Below are 15,318 nucleotides of genomic sequence, written 5' to 3' on the forward strand. Positions count from 1 at the left end.
TTGGGGGGGTATATTTTGGGGGGGGATATTTGGGGGTATTTTGGGGGGGGATATTTGGGGGGATTTTTTGGGGGGGATATTTGGGGGGCTATTTTTTTGGGGGGTATATTTTTTGGGGGGGAAATTTGGGGGTATTTTTGGGGGGTATATTTGGGGGGTATTGTTGGGGGGGCTATTTTTTGTGGGGGATATTTGGGGGGTATTTTGGGGGGGCTATTTTTTGAGGGATATATTTTGGGGGGGGATATTTGGGGCTATTTTTGGGGGGATATTTGGGGGGTATTTTGGGGGGGCTATTTTTTGGGGGGCTATTTTTGGGGGGAGATATTGGGGGGATATTTTAGGGGGGATATTTTGGGGGGGCTATTTTTTGGGGGGCTATTTTTGGGGGGGTATATTTTGGGGGGATATTTGGGGGTATTTTTTGGGGGGGATATTTTGGGGGGGCTATTTTTGGGGGGAGCTATTTTGGGGGGCTATTTTTGGGGTATTTTTTGGGGGGGCTATTTTGGGGGGCCTATTTTTGGGAGGGGCTATTTTGGGGGGATATTTGGGGGGTATTTTTTTGGGGGGATATTTTGGGGGGGCTATTTTTTGGGGGGGCTATTTTGGGGGTATTTTTTGGGGGGGCTATTTTGGGGGGCTATTTTTTGGGGGTATATATTTGGGGGGTCTATTTGGGGGGATTTTTTGGGGGGATATTTTGGGGGGGCTATTTTTTTGGGGGGGCTATTTTGGGGGGTATTTTTGGGGGGGATATTTTCGGGGGGGCTATTTGGGGGGGCTTTTTGGGGGTATTTTTTGGGGGGGCTATTTTGGGGGGCTATTTTTGGGGGGGCTATTTTGGGGGGCTATTTGAGGGTATTTGGGGGGGATATTTTTGGGGGGGATATATTTTGGGGGGGGATATATTTGGGGGGGGATATTTGGTGTGTATTTTTTGGGGGGGGTATATTTTTTTGGGGGGGGTATTTTTTTGGCAGGGGGGATTTGGGGGGGGGGGATATTTTTTTTTGGGGGGGGGGTGTCAGGACCCACCTTGGCCATGATGCCAGCGTACGCCATGTACAAATGATCCTTCTCCAACTTACTGTGGGGGGTGGGGTGGGTCAGAGGGGTGCAGCTGGACACCCCCCCACCCCCGCCCGGCCCCCCCCCCCGACGGAGGGGGGTCCCGGGGGGGGGTCCCGGTGCGCCCCCCCCCCCCCACCTTTTCTCGGTCAGCGCCGTCCGGCTGAAGTGCAGGATGAGCTGGTGCAGGGGGTCCGGCTTCTTATCCCGCTCCTCCTCCTCCTCCTCCTCTTCCTCCCCGGACTTCTGCCTCCCCCACCCCACAGGGCTCAGCTGGGGGGGGGGTCCCTGAGGTGGTGACCCCCCCCCCCCCCCCCCCGCACCCGGGACCCCCCCCCCCAGCTCACCGAGAGGTCATCGATCATGCGGTCCTCGAAGGGATGCTCCTCCGACACCAGCCAGGACAGCCTGTACGCCTCCAGGAACATGTTACAGGCGCGGTGCCTGGGGGGGGGGAGGGGCACGGGGGGGGGGGGGGCGGTGAGGGGGGGGCTGCTCCCCCCGGGGGCGGGCGCTGGGGGGGCGGGGAGCCGCCCAAGGGGGCGCCCGGAGGCTTTGGAGGGATTCCCAGTTCCCCCAGAAGGGTTGTGGGTTGTCTTAGGGAATTCCCAGTTACTCCCAGTTACCCCCAGAAGGGTTCTGGGTTGTCTTAGGGGGTTCCCAGTTACTCCCAGTTACTCCCAGTTACCCCCGGAAGGGTTCTGGGTTGTCTTAGGGTGTTCCCAGTTACTCCCAGTTACTCCCAGTTACCCCCAGAAGGGTTCTGGGTTGTCTTAGGGTGTTCCCAGTTACTCCCAGTTACTCCCAGTTACCCCCAGAAGGGTTCTGGGTCATCTTTAGGGCATTCCCAGTTCCCCCAGAAGGGTTCTGGGTCGTCTTAGGGAATTCCCAGTTACCCCCAGAAGGGATCTGGGTTGTCTTAGGGAATTCCCAGTTACTCCCAGTTACCCCCGGAAGGGTTCTGGGTTGTCTTAGGGGGTTCCCAGTTACTCCCAGTTCCCCCAGAAGGGTTCTGGGTCATCTTTAGGGCATTCCCAGTTCCCCCAGAAGGGTTCTGGGTCATCTTAGGGAATTCCCAGTTACCCCCAGAAGGGTTCTGGGTTGTGTTAGGGGGTTCCCAGTTACTCCCAGTTACCCCCGGAAGGGTTCTGGGTTGTCTTAGGGGGTTCCCAGTTACTCCCAGTTACCCCAAAAGGGTTCTGGGTTGTCTCTAGGGCATTCCCAGTTCCCCCAGAAGGGTTCTGGGTTGTCTTAGGGGGTTCCCAGTTACTCCCAGTTACTCCCAGTTACCCCCAGAAGGGTACTGGGTCATCTTTAGGGCATTCCCAGTTCCCCCAGAAGGGTTCTGGGTCGTCTTAGGGAATTCCCAGTTACCCCCAGAAGGGATCTGGGTTGTCTTAGGGAATTCCCAGTTTCTCCCAGTTACTCCCAGTTACCCCCAGAAGGGTTCTGGGTTGTCTTAGGGGGTTCCCAGTTACTCCCAGTTCCCCCAGAAGGGTTCTGGGTCATCTTTAGGGCATTCCCAGTTCCCCCAGAAGGGTTCTAGGTCGTCTTAGGGAATTCCCAGTTACTCCCAGTTACCCCCCGAAGGGTTCTGGGTTGTCTTAGGGGGTTCCCAGTTACTCCCAGTTACCCCAAAAGGGTTCTGGGCTGTCTCTAGGGCATTCCCAGTTCCCCCAGAAGGGTTCTGGGTCGTCTTAAAAAATTCCCAGTTACTCCCAGTTACCCCCAGAAGGGTTCTGGGTTGTCTTAGGGGATTCACAGTTACTCCCAGTTCCCCCAGAAGGGTTCTGGGTCATCTTTAGGGCATTCCCAGTTCCCCCAGAAGGGTTCTAGGTCGTCTTAGGGAATTCCCAGTTACTCCCAGTTACCCCCCGAAGGGTTCTGGGTTGTCTTAGGGGGTTCCCAGTTACTCCCAGTTACCCCAAAAGGGTTCTGGGTTGTCTCTAGGGCATTCCCAGTTCCCCCAGAAGGGTTCTGGGTCGTCTTAGGGAATTCCCAGTTACTCCCAGTTACCCCAGAAGGGTTCTGGGTCGTCTTAGGGAGTTCCCAGTTACTCCCAGTTTCTCCCAGTTACCCCAGAAGGGTTCTGGGTTGTCTTTAGGGCATTCCCAGTTCCCCCAGAAGGGTTCTGGGTCATCTTAGGGAATTCCCAGTTTCTCCCAGTTACTCCCAGTTACCCCCCGAAGGGTTCTGGGTTGTCTTAGGGGGTTCCCAGTTACTCCCAGTTACCCCAAAAGGGTTCTGGGTCGTCTTCAAGGCATTCCCAGTTCCCCCAGAAGGGTTCTGGGTTGTCTTAGGGAATTCCCAGTTACTCCCAGTTTCTCCCAGTTACTCCCAGTTACCCCAGAAGGGTTCTGGGCTGTCTTTAGGGCATTCCCAGTTCCCCCAGAAGGGTTCTGGGTCATCTTAGGGAATTCCCAGTTACTCCCAGTTACCCCAGAAGGGTTCTGGGTCGTCTTAGGGCATTCCCAGTTACTCCCAGTTACCCCCAGAAGGGCTCTGGTCTGCCCTCAGGGCCTCCCAGTACCCCGCAGCACAGTTCTAGTTTGCCCCCAGCCATTCCCAGTTCCCCCCAGTGCCTCCCAGTTGCCTCCCCCGGTCTCCGCCAGGCTCCCAGCGCCCCTGGAGACGCTCCCCGTTGCGCCCCCCCCCCCCCCCCCCCCCAGCGACTCCCCAGCGCTCCCAGTCCCCCGCGGGGCGCCTCAGTAGGATCCCACCCCCCTCCACTAGTCCCTCCCAGTGCTCCCAGTGCTCCCAGTGCTCCCAGTGCCCACCTGGGCAGGTTGTAGAGGGGCGTCATGCGGAAGCAGGCGACGACGGCGCGGCGGCGCTGCTTGGAGAGCAGCTTGTGCCAAACGGCCTTCTTGGACTTGGAGGGGTGCTCCGTCTGCGGGGGGCGCTGGCACCCACACCCGGGACCACCGGGACCCCCACCCCACCCCACCCCAGAGCATCCCAGGGACCACCGGGAACCCACCCCACCACAGAGACCACCCCCGGGACCCCTCCCCCCGGACCCCTGGAGCACAAACGATGGACCCCCGACCTTCTCGAGAAGGTTGAGGATGGTCACCACCACCTGAACCTGCACCCCAGGGACCCCCCAGGCCCCCCCGGGACCCCCGACCTTCTTGAGAAGGTTGAGGATGGCCACCACCACCTGCACCCCAGGGACCCCCCAGGCCCCCCCGGGACCCCCGACCTCCTTGAGATGGTTGAGGATGGCCAACACCACCTGAACCTGCACCCCAGGGACCCCCAGGCCCCCCCGGGACCCCCGACCTCCTTGAGATGGTTGAGGATGGCCAACACCACCTGCACCTGCACCCCAGGGACCCCCCAGGCCCCCCCGGGACCCCCGACCTCCTTGAGATGGTTGAGGATGGCCACCACCACCTGCACCTGCACCCCAGGGACCCCCCAGGCCCCCCCGGGACCCCCGACCTCCTTGAGATGGTTGAGGATGGCCACCACCACCTGCACCCCAGGGACCCCCCAGACCCCCCCGGGACCCCCGACCTTCTTGAGATGGTTGAGGATGGCCAACACCACCTGCACCCCAGGGAACCCCCAGACCCCCCCGGGACCCCCCGACCTTCTTGAGATGGTTGAGGATGGCCAACACCACCTGAACCTGCACCCCAGGGAACCCCCAGACCCCCCCCGGGACCCCTGACCTCCTTGAGATGGTTGAGGATGGCCAACACCACCTGAACCTGCACCCCAGGGAACCCCCAGACCCCCCTGGGACCCCCGACCTTCTTGAGATGGTTGAGGATGGCCAACACCACCTGAACCTGCACCCCAGGGAACCCCCAGACCCCCCCGGGACCCCTGACCGCCTTGAGATGGTTGAGGATGGCCACCACCACCTGAACCTGCACCCCAGGGAACCCCCCAGACCCCCCTGGGACCCCCGACCTCCTTGAGATGGTTGAGGATGGCCACCTGCACCTGCACCCCAGGGACCCCCCAGGCCCCCCTGGGACCCCCGACCTTCTTGAGATGGTTGAGGATGGCCAACACCACCTGAACCTGCACCCCAGGGACCCCCCAGACCCACTGGGACCCCCCGACCTCCTTGAGATGGTTGAGGATGGCCAACACCACCTGAACCTGCACCCCAGGGACCCCCCAGACCCCCCCGGGACCCTCGACCTTCTTGAGATGGTTGAGGATGGCCACCACCACCTGAACCTGCACCCCCAGGGACCCCCCAGACCCCCCCTGGGACCCCCCGACCCTTCTTGAGATGGTTGAGGATGGCCACCACCACCTGAACCTGCACCCCAGGGACCCCCCAGGCCCCCCCTGGGACCCCCGACCTTCTTGAGATGGTTGAGGATGGCCAACACCACCTGCACCTGCACCCCAGGGACCCCCCAGGCCCCCCCCGGGACCCCCGACCTCCTTGAGATGGTTGAGGATGGCCACCACCACCTGAACCTGCACCCCAGGGACCCCCCAGACCCCCCCGGGACCCCCGACCTCCTTGAGATGGTTGAGGATGGCCACCACCACCTGAACCTGCACCCCAGGGACCCCCCAGACCCCCCGGGACCCCCGACCTGCTCGAGGTGGTAGAGCACGGCCGACACCTCCTGCACCCTCCGGACGATCTTCTCGGGGCTGTCGGAGTCCTCGGCCTTGCCGGCCATCTCGCGGTACAACGCCATCTGCCACCGCAGGGACGAGCTGTTCTCGCACTGGGGACATGGGGGACACGGTGACCACGGGGGCGTGGTGGGGCGCGTGGTGGGGCAGGCACCACGGGGACCACGGGGACATGGTGGGACACACATCGAGTTGACCATGGGGGCGTGGTGGGACACGCACCGGGTTGACCATGGGGACTTGGGGATGTGGTGGGGCACATGGTGGGACATGCACTGGGTTGACCATGGGGACCATGGGGACATGGTGGGACACACATCGAGTTGACCATGGGGACTTGGGGACGTGGTGGGTCACATGGTGGGACAGGCACTGGGTTGACCATGGGGACACAGGGACGTGGTGGGGCACATGGTGGGACAGGCACCGAGTTGACCATGGGGACATGGTGGGACACACACCGAGTTGACCATGGGGGCGTGGTGGGACAGGCACCGAGTTGACCATGGGGACATGGTGGGACATGCACTGGGTTGACCATGGGGACACGGGGACGTGGTGGGGCACATGGTGGGACAGGCACTGGGTTGACCATGGGGACCATGGGGACATGGTGGGACACACACCGAGTTGACCATGGGGGCGTGGTGGGACAGGCACCGAGTTGACCATGGGGACATGGTGGGACATGCACTGGGTTGACCATGGGGACACGGGGACGTGGTGGGGCACATGGTGGGACACGCACCGGGTTGACCATGGGGACATGGTGGGACACACACCGAGTTGACCATGGGGGTGTGGTGGGACACACACCGGGTTGACCATGGGGACTTGGGGACGTGGTGGGACACACACCGAGTTGACCATGGGGACATGGTGGGACACGCACCGAGTTGACCATGGGGGCGTGGTGGGACAGGCACCAATTTGACCATGGGGACATGGTGGGACAGGCACCAAGTTGACCATGGGGACTTGGGGACATGGTGGGGCACATGGTGGGACAGGCATCGGTTTGACCATGGGGACCACGGGGACATGGTGGGACACGCACCGAGTTGACCATGGGGACATGGTGGGACACACACCGAGTTGACCATGGGGACTTGGGGACATGGTGGGGCACATGGTGGGACAGGCACCGGGTTGACCATGGGGACCACGGGGACATGGTGGGACAGGCACTGGGTTGACCATGGGGGCGTGGTGGGACAGGCACCGAGTTGACCATGGGGACATGGTGGGACATGCACTGGGTTGACCATGGGGACACGGGGACGTGGTGGGGCACATGGTGGGACACGCACCGGGTTGACCATGGGGACCATGGGGACATGGTGGGACACACACCGGGTTGACCATGGAGACACAGGGACGTGGTGGGGCACATGGTGGGACAGGCACCGAGTTGACCATGGGGACATGGTGGGACACACACTGAGTTGACCATGGGGGTGTGGTGGGACATGCACCGGGTTGACCATGGGGACTTGGGGACGTGGTGGGACGCACACCGAGTTGACCATGGGGACATGGTGGGACACACACCGAGTTGACCATGGGGGTGTGGTGGGACACGCACCGGGTTGACCATGGGGACTTGGGGACATGGTGGGACACGCACCGGGTTGACCATGAGGACATGGTGGGACACACACCGAGTTGACCATGGGGACATGGTAGGACACGCACCAGGTTGACCATGGGGACTTGGGGACATGGTGGGGCACATGGTGGGACAGGCACTGGGTTGACCATGGGGACCACGGGGACGTGGTGGGAGACACACCGAGTTGACCATGGGGACATAGTGGGACACGCATCGGGTTGATGATGGGGACATGGTGGGACACGCATCGGGTTGACCATGGGGACTTGGGGACATGGTGGGGCACATGGTGGGACAGGCACCGGGTTGACCATGGGGACCACGGGGACATGGTGGGAGACACACCGAGTTGACCATGGGGGCGTGGTGGGACACGCACCGGGTTGACCATGGGGACATGGTGGGACACGCACCGGGTTGACCATGGGGACATGGTGGGACACGCACCGGGTTGACCATGGGGACTTGGGGACATGGTGGGGCACATGGTGGGACAGGCACTGGGTTGACCATGGGGACCATGGTGGTACAGTTGCCACCATGACCATGGGGACATGGCGACTCTGGGGACATGGCGGAGCACATGAGGACCACGGGGCCATGGGACAGGCACCCAGATGACCATGGGGACACGGTGGGGACACGGTGGGGACACGGTGGGGACACGGTGGGGCCGTGGTGACCTCACCTTGCCCTGCAGATGCAGGTTGTTGTTGAGGAACTCCCGCACCTCCTCATCCGTGTCCTTCTGCAGGGGGAAGGGGACACGCCTCAGGGCCACCTCAGGGGGGGGATGTCCCCGAGCCCCCCCACCCCCCACCCCCACCCAGAAGAGCCCCCCACCCACCAGGGCGTAGCGGCCCTTGGCCAGGCTGATGAGCTCCTGGTCGGTGGGCGCGCACATGTTGAGGCCGATGGGCAGCATCTTCTTCAGGGTGGCGACGATGAGGGAGGTGTGCACGGAGTAACGGTCCCCGCGGCGCTTCTTCTTCGTCCGCTCCTGGTCCGAGCCACCCCCCTGCGGGGACGGGGACAGGGGCGTCAGGGCCACCACCCCCCCCCAGCCAGGGACGGGGTGGGGGGCGGGGAGCCCCATGGCGTAGGGATACCGGGAGCCCCATGTCACAGGGACATCGGTGGTGGGACCTCCGTGCCATGGGGACATCAGCCCTGGGACCCCTGTGCCGTGGGGACATCGGTGTCCCCCAGGAACGTCAGTGGTGGGACCCCCATACCATGGGGACAGCTGCGGTGGGACCCCTGTGCCGTGGGGACATCGGTGTCCCCCAGGAACGTCAGTGGTGGGACCCCCATACCATGGGGACAGCTGCGGTGGGACCCCTGTGCCGTGGGGACATCAGTGTCCCACAGGAACGTCAGTGGTGGGACCACCACCACATCACAGGAACATCAGTGGTGGGACCCCTGTGCCATGGGGACAATCAGTGCTGGGACCCCCGTGCCATGGGGACAGCTGCGGTGGGACCCCTGTGCCGTGGGGACATCGGTGTCCCCCAGGAACATCAGTGGTGGGACCACCACCACATCACAGGGACATCAGTGGTGGGACCCCTGTGCCATGGGGACAATCAGTGCTGGGACCCCTGTGCCATGGGGACATCAGTGTCCCCCAGGAACATCAGTGGTGGGACCACCACCACATCACATGGACATCAGTGGTGAGATCTCCATGCCATGGGGACATCAGTGCTGGGACCCCCATGTCACAGGGCTGGGGGACATCAGCACCAGGACCAGCCATGGTGGCCCCCCAGAGCAAGACCCTGGAGGGGTCTTGGGGGTCCTGGACATGGTGCCCCCCCCAAAGCAGGAACCTGGGGGGGTCCTGGTGGTCCCAGCTGTGGTGTTCCCCCCCAGAGCAAGACCCTGGAGGGGTCCTGGGGGTCCCCCAGAGCAAGACCCTGGAGGGGTCTGGGGGGTCCTGGACATGGTGGCCCCCCAAAGCAAGACCCTGGAGGGGTCCCTGGGGGTCCCCCAGAGCAAGACCCCTGGAGGGGTCTGGGGGGTCCTGGACATGGTGGCCCCCCCAAAGCAAGACCCTGGAGGGGTCCCGGGGGGTCCCCCAGGGCAAGACCCTGGAGGGGTCTGGGGGGTCCTGGACATGGTGGCCCCCCAAAGCAAGACCCTGGAGGGGTCCCTGGGGGTCCCCCAGAGCAGGACCCTGGGGGGGTCTGGGGGGTCCTGGACATGGTGGCCCCCCAAAGCAAGACCCTGGAGGGGTCCCGGGGGTCCCCCAGAGCAGGACCCTGGGGGGGGTCTGGGGGGTCCTGGACATGGTGGCCCCCCAAAGAAAGACCCTGGAGGGGTCCTGGGGGTCCCCCAGAGCAGGACCCTGGGGGGGTCTGGGGGGTCCTGGACATGGTGGCCCCCCAAAGAAAGACCCTGGAGGGGTCCTGGGGGTCCCAGCCGTGGTGGCCCCCCCAAAACAGGACCCTGGGTCGGGTGTGGGCGGGGGTCCCTGTGCCCCCTCCCCACGTCACCCCGCTAACCTGGCCGTCTCCGGACTAGGTGCCAGCACCCGCAGCCAGGGGCAGGAGAGAAGAGACAGCGTTAGGTCCCCGTGGGGGGGGGGGGCGCGGTGAGGCGGGGGGGGTGTGCGGGGGGGCTGGGGAGGCCGGGACCCCTGGGTAAGGGGGGTGGGGGGGCGGCAGGAGGGGTATCAGGGTGGGTCTGGGGGTGCGAGGGGTGCAGGGAGGGGGGAGGTGTTGGGGTTGGGTGGGTCTGGGGGCGCTGGGTGGGTCTGGGGGTGCTGGGTGGGTTTGGGGTGGGTCTGGGGGCGCTGGGTGGGTCTGGGGGTGCCAGGGGTGCAGGGAGGGGGGAGATGTTGGGGTTGGGTGGGTCGGGGGGTGCTGGGTGGGTCTGGGGGTGCTGGTTGGGTTTGGGGTGGGTCTGGGGGCGCTGGGTGGGTCTGGGGGTGCTGGGTGGGTTTGGGGTGGGTCTGGGGGCACCAGGTGGGTCTGGGGGTGCAGGGGTGCAGGGAGGGGGGAGATGTTGGGGTTGGGTGGGTCTGGGGGTGCTGGGTGGGTTTTGGTGGGTCTGGGGGCACCAGGTGGGTCTGGGGGCACCAGGTGGGTCTGGGGGGTGCTGGGTGGGTTTGGGGTGGGTCTGGGGGCACCAGGTGGGTCTGGGGGTGCAGGGGTGCAGGGAGGGGGGGAGATGTTGGGGTTGGGTGGGTCTGGGGGTGCTGGGTGGGTTTTGGTGGGTCTGGGGGCACCAGGAGGGTCTGGGGGTGCTGGGTGGGTCTGGGGGTGCCAGGGGTGCAGGGAGGGGGGAGCTGTTGGGGTTGGGTGGGTCTGGGGGTGCTGGGTGGGTTTTGGTGGGTCTGGGGGCACCAGGTGGGTCTGGGTGGGTTTTGGTGGGTCTGGGGGTGCAGGGGTGCAGGGAGGGGGGAGGTGTTGGGGTTGGGTGGGTCTGGGGGCGCTGGGTGGGTCTGGGGGCACCAGGGGTGCAGGGAGGGGGGAGGTGTTGGGGTTGGGTGGGTCTGGGGGTGCTGGGTGGGTCTGGGGGTGCTGGGTGGGTCTGGGGGCACCAGGAGGGTCTGGGGGTGCTGGGTGGGTTTGGGGTGGGTCTGGGGGCACTGGGTGGGTCTGGGGGCACCAGGAGGGTCTGGGTGGGTTTTGGTGGGTCTGGGTGGGTTTTGGTGGGTCTGGGGGCACCAGGTGGGTCTGGGTGGGTTTTGGTGGGTCTGGGGGCACCAGGTGGGTCTGGGGGCACCAGGTGGGTCTGGGTGGGTTTTGGTGGGTCTGGGGGCGCCGGGTGGGTCTGGGGTCTGCCCCCCACCTTGGCCATCTTGCTCTTGCTGTCGGCCGTCAGGAAGGACATGTTGTTGATCTCGTTCTGCACCACGAAGTTCTGCTCCTCACGCTTGAAGTTCTGGGGGGGGGGGGGACACACGGTGTGTGTGGGGACCCCCAGCCTGGGGGACCCCTCCCCAGGTCCCCTGTGCCCCCCAGAGCCCCCCACTCACGTGGGACTTGGACCAGTAGATGAAGACCTCCCCCACCATGCGGAACAGCTCCTCTGCATCCTCGTTGGGCTCCGTCAGCCACTTGGCCCTGCCGGGCCCGGGGCCACCATCAGCGGGGCTGGGGCCACCAGCAGGGGGGACAAAGGGGCCACCAGGGCTGGGGTCCTGTGGCCACCAGGGGTGGGGCCTCGTTGGTGGGGCTCCATGGCCACCGTCGGCAGGGTCCCACGGCCACCATGGGTGGGTCCCCGTGGCCAAAAATGACAGATCTACGTGGCCACCATTGATGGGTCTCCATGGGCACCACTGGTGGGTCCCCACGGCCACCATGGGTGGGTGCCCATGGCCACCACTGGTGGGTCCCCACGGCCACCATGGGTGAAACCCTATGGCCAACATGGGTGGATCCCCATGGCCACCATGGCTGGGTGCCCATGGCCACCGTTGATGGATCCCCATGGCCACCACCAGTAGGTTCCCACGGCCACCATCGGTAGGTGCCCATGGCCACCACCACTAGGTCCCCATGGCCATCATGGGTAGATCCCCATGGCCACCACCAGTAGGTCCCCATGGCCACCATCAATGGATCCCCATGGCCACCATGGTTGGATCCCCATGGCCACCATGGGTAGGTGCCCATGGCCACCACCGGTAGGTCCCCATGGCCACCATGGGTGGATCCCCATGGCCACCATGGGTGGGTGCCCATGGCCACCATGGATGGATCCCCATGGCCACCATGGGTGGATCCCCATGGCCACCATGGGTGGGTGCCCATGGCCACCATGGATGGATCCCCATGGCCACCATGGGTGGATCCCCATGGCCACCATGGGTGGGTCCCCATGGCCACCATGGGTGGAACCCTATGGCCACCTTGGATGGATCCCCATGGCCACCATGGGTGGGTGCCCATGGCCACCATGGGTGGAACCCCATGGCCACCATGGATGGGTCCCCATGGCCACCATGGGTGGATCCCTATGGCCACCATGGGTGGGTCCCCATGGCCACCATGGGTGGGTGCCCATGGCCACCATTGGTGGAACCCTATGGCCACCATGGATGGATCCCTATGGCCACCATGGGTGGGTGCCCATGGCCACCATTGATGGATCCCCATGGCCACCATGGGTGGAACCCTATGGCCAACATGGGTGGATCCCCATGGCCACCATGGGTGGGTGCCCATGGCCACCACCAGTAGGTCCCCATGGCCACCATCAATGGATCCCCATGGCCACCATGGGTGGGTCCCCATGGCCACCATTGGTGGAACCCTATGGCCACCTTGGATAGATCCCCATGGCCACCGTGGGTGGGTGCCCATGGCCACCACCAGTAGGTCCCCATGGCCACCATGGGTGGGTCCCCATGGCCACCATGGGTGGAACCCTATGGCCACCATGGATGGATCCCTATGGCCACCATGGGTGGGTGCCCATGGCCACCATTGATGGATCCCCATGGCCACCATGGATGGGTCCCCATGGCCACCATGGGTGGGTCCCCATGGCCACCATGGGTGGAACCCTATGGCCACCATGGATGGATCCCCATGGCCACCATGGTGGGTGCCCATGGCCACCATTGGTGGAACCCTATGGCCAACATGGGTGGATCCCCATGGCCACCACGGGTGGGTGCCCATGGCCACCACCAGTAGGTCCCCATGGTCACCATGGGTGGGTGCCCATGGCCACCGTTGGTGGAACCCTATGGCCAACATGGGTGGATCCCCATGGCCACCATTGATGGATCCCCATGGCCACCACGGGTGGGTCCCCATGGCCACCGTTGATGGATCCCCATGGCCACCACAGGTGGGTCCCCATGGCCACCATCAGGCGACGATGTCCAGCCCCCACCCATGCCACCACCCGCCGCCTCCTTGGCCGCAGCCCCCTCCCCCCTCACCGGCTGTTGTCCACGTAGCGGATGAGCAGCGGGTAGAGCGCGTAGAGGTCGCGGCAGAGGACGGCGAACTCGTCGCGGACGAGCAGCTCGGCGTCCTCCCCCTCCGCCTTGGCCTCCATGCGCAGCTGCTCCTCCTCGGCCACCACCTTCCCCGCCCGCTTCTTCAGCTTCTCCATGGTGGGGATGAAGTGGGACCTCAGCAGCTCCGGCCGCGCCTTGCTGACGATGGGCTGGGCGAACACTGGGGGGGAGGGGCGGGGGGGGGCTGCACCCAGGGTGCTGGGGGGCACCCGCGCCTCCCCGGGGCCACCCACACCTCACTGGGACCACGCAGGGCCACCAGCATCATCTCAAGAACCTGTCCAGGGCCACCAGCATCTCCCTGGGGCCACCAGTGTCATCTCAAGAACGTTCCCAGGGCCATCACCACCTCCCTGGGACCACCCAGGGCCACCAGCATCATCTCAAGAACATTCCCAGGGCCACCAGCATCATCTCAAGAATGTTCCCAGGGCCACCAGCACCTCCCTGGGACCAGCCAGGGCCACCAGCATCATCTCAAGAACGTTCCCAGGGCCATCACCACCCCCCTAGGACCACCCAGTGCCACCAGCACCTCCCTGGGACCACCCAGGGCCACCAGCATCATCTCAAGAACATTCCCAGGGCCATCAGCATCATCTCAAGAATGTTCCCAGGGCCACCAGCACCTCCCTGGGACCAACCAGGGCCACCAGCATCATCTCAAGAACATTCCCAGGGCCATCAGCATCATCTCAAGAACGTTCCCAGGGCCACCAGCACCTCCCTGGGACCACCCAGGGCCACCAGCATGATCTCAAGAATGTTCCCAGGGCCATCAGCACCTCCCTGGGACCACCCAGGGCCAAAAGCATCATCTCAAGAACATTCCCAGGGCCACCAGCATCATCTCAAGAACATTCCCAGGGCCACCAGCACCTCCCTGGGACCACGCAGGGCCACCAGCATCATCTCAAGAGCTTTTCCAGGGCCATCACCACCTCCCTGGGACTGTCCAGGGCCACCAGCATCATCTCAAGAACATTCCTAGGGCCACCAGCACCTCCCTGGGACCACCCAGGGCCACCAGCATCATCTCAAGAACGTTCCCAGGGCCACCAGCACCTCCTTGGGACCACCCAGGGCCACCAGCATCATCTCAAGAGCTTTTCCAGGGCGACCATTACCTCCCTGGGACCACCCATGGCCACCAGCACCTCCCGGGGCCCACCCAGGAGCACCCCCAGCACCTCACCCACCTGCCAGGCGCTTCATCCAGGAGGCCTCGTCGATGCCCAGGTTGTTGACCACGATGCGCAGGATGTTGCCCAGGAGGGCGTTGAGGTGCTGGCTGGTGACGGCGGTGGGCCAGGGGCCCTGGGGCACGGTGTCGGGGCCGCGCTCCCACCAGCGGGGCAGGTAGTTGCAAAGCATGGGGAGGGTCACCTCGATGACGTGGGGCATCTCGGTGTAGCGGGCCCCCGACTCCGCCAGCCCCCCCGATGTCCCGCATCAGCCGCTCCAGGTCGGGGATGTCGGGGCACATCTCCTCCACCCGGCTGGGGAGCCCCAGCACTGCGGGGGAGGGGGCGGCCCGGGGTTGGGGGGCGCCCCGGCGAGGGGGAGCCCTGGGGGGAGGGGGGAACCCCAGGGGAGGGGGAACCCCAGGGAGAGTGGGAACCCCAGGGGGAGGGGGAATCCCAGGGGAGGGGGAATCCAAGGGGGAGGGGGAATCCCAGGGGAGGGGGAATCCCAGGGGAGGGGGAAACCCAGGGGGAGGGGGGAACCCCAGGGGGAGGGAAACCCCAGGGGAGGGGGAATCCCAAGGGAGGGGGAATCCCAGGGGAGGGGGAATCCCCAGGGGAGGGGGAATCCCAGGGGGAGGGGGAACCCCAGGGGAGGGGGAATCCCCGGGGAGGGGGAATCCCAGGAGAGGGGGAATCCCAGGGGAGGGGGAATCCCAAGGGAGGGGGAATCCCAGGGAGAGGGGGAATCCCAGGGGAGGGGGAACCCCAGGGGAGGGGGAATCCCAAGGGAGGGGGAATCCCAGGGGGAGGGGGAATCCCAAGGGAGGGGGAATCCCAGGGGG

The 15,318-nt window shown here is 64.6% G+C and overlaps 1 protein-coding gene across 1 annotated transcript in view; it reads right to left on the reverse strand.

Moving 5' to 3' along the window:
- LOC121082127 (ryanodine receptor 1-like) overlaps nucleotides 1–14,804 on the reverse strand; it is a gene marked incomplete at both ends in the record, with an annotated part of 31,896 nt that extends 17,092 nt beyond the window's left edge. The window contains 12 exon segments of the mRNA XM_040581460.1: nucleotides 1,039–1,090; nucleotides 1,211–1,317; nucleotides 1,419–1,515; nucleotides 3,849–3,961; nucleotides 5,643–5,780; nucleotides 7,989–8,048; nucleotides 8,148–8,318; nucleotides 11,102–11,194; nucleotides 11,289–11,376; nucleotides 13,209–13,449; nucleotides 14,489–14,729; nucleotides 14,731–14,804. Of these exon segments, the coding sequence (XP_040437394.1) occupies nucleotides 1,039–1,090; nucleotides 1,211–1,317; nucleotides 1,419–1,515; nucleotides 3,849–3,961; nucleotides 5,643–5,780; nucleotides 7,989–8,048; nucleotides 8,148–8,318; nucleotides 11,102–11,194; nucleotides 11,289–11,376; nucleotides 13,209–13,449; nucleotides 14,489–14,729; nucleotides 14,731–14,804 (1,475 nt within the window).
- Nucleotides 14,805–15,318: the final 514 nt, after the last annotated feature.

Source organism: Falco naumanni, unplaced genomic scaffold (assembly GCF_017639655.2).
Source record: "Falco naumanni isolate bFalNau1 unplaced genomic scaffold, bFalNau1.pat scaffold_310_arrow_pat_ctg1, whole genome shotgun sequence".
Classification (NCBI taxonomy): domain Eukaryota; kingdom Metazoa; phylum Chordata; class Aves; order Falconiformes; family Falconidae; genus Falco; species Falco naumanni.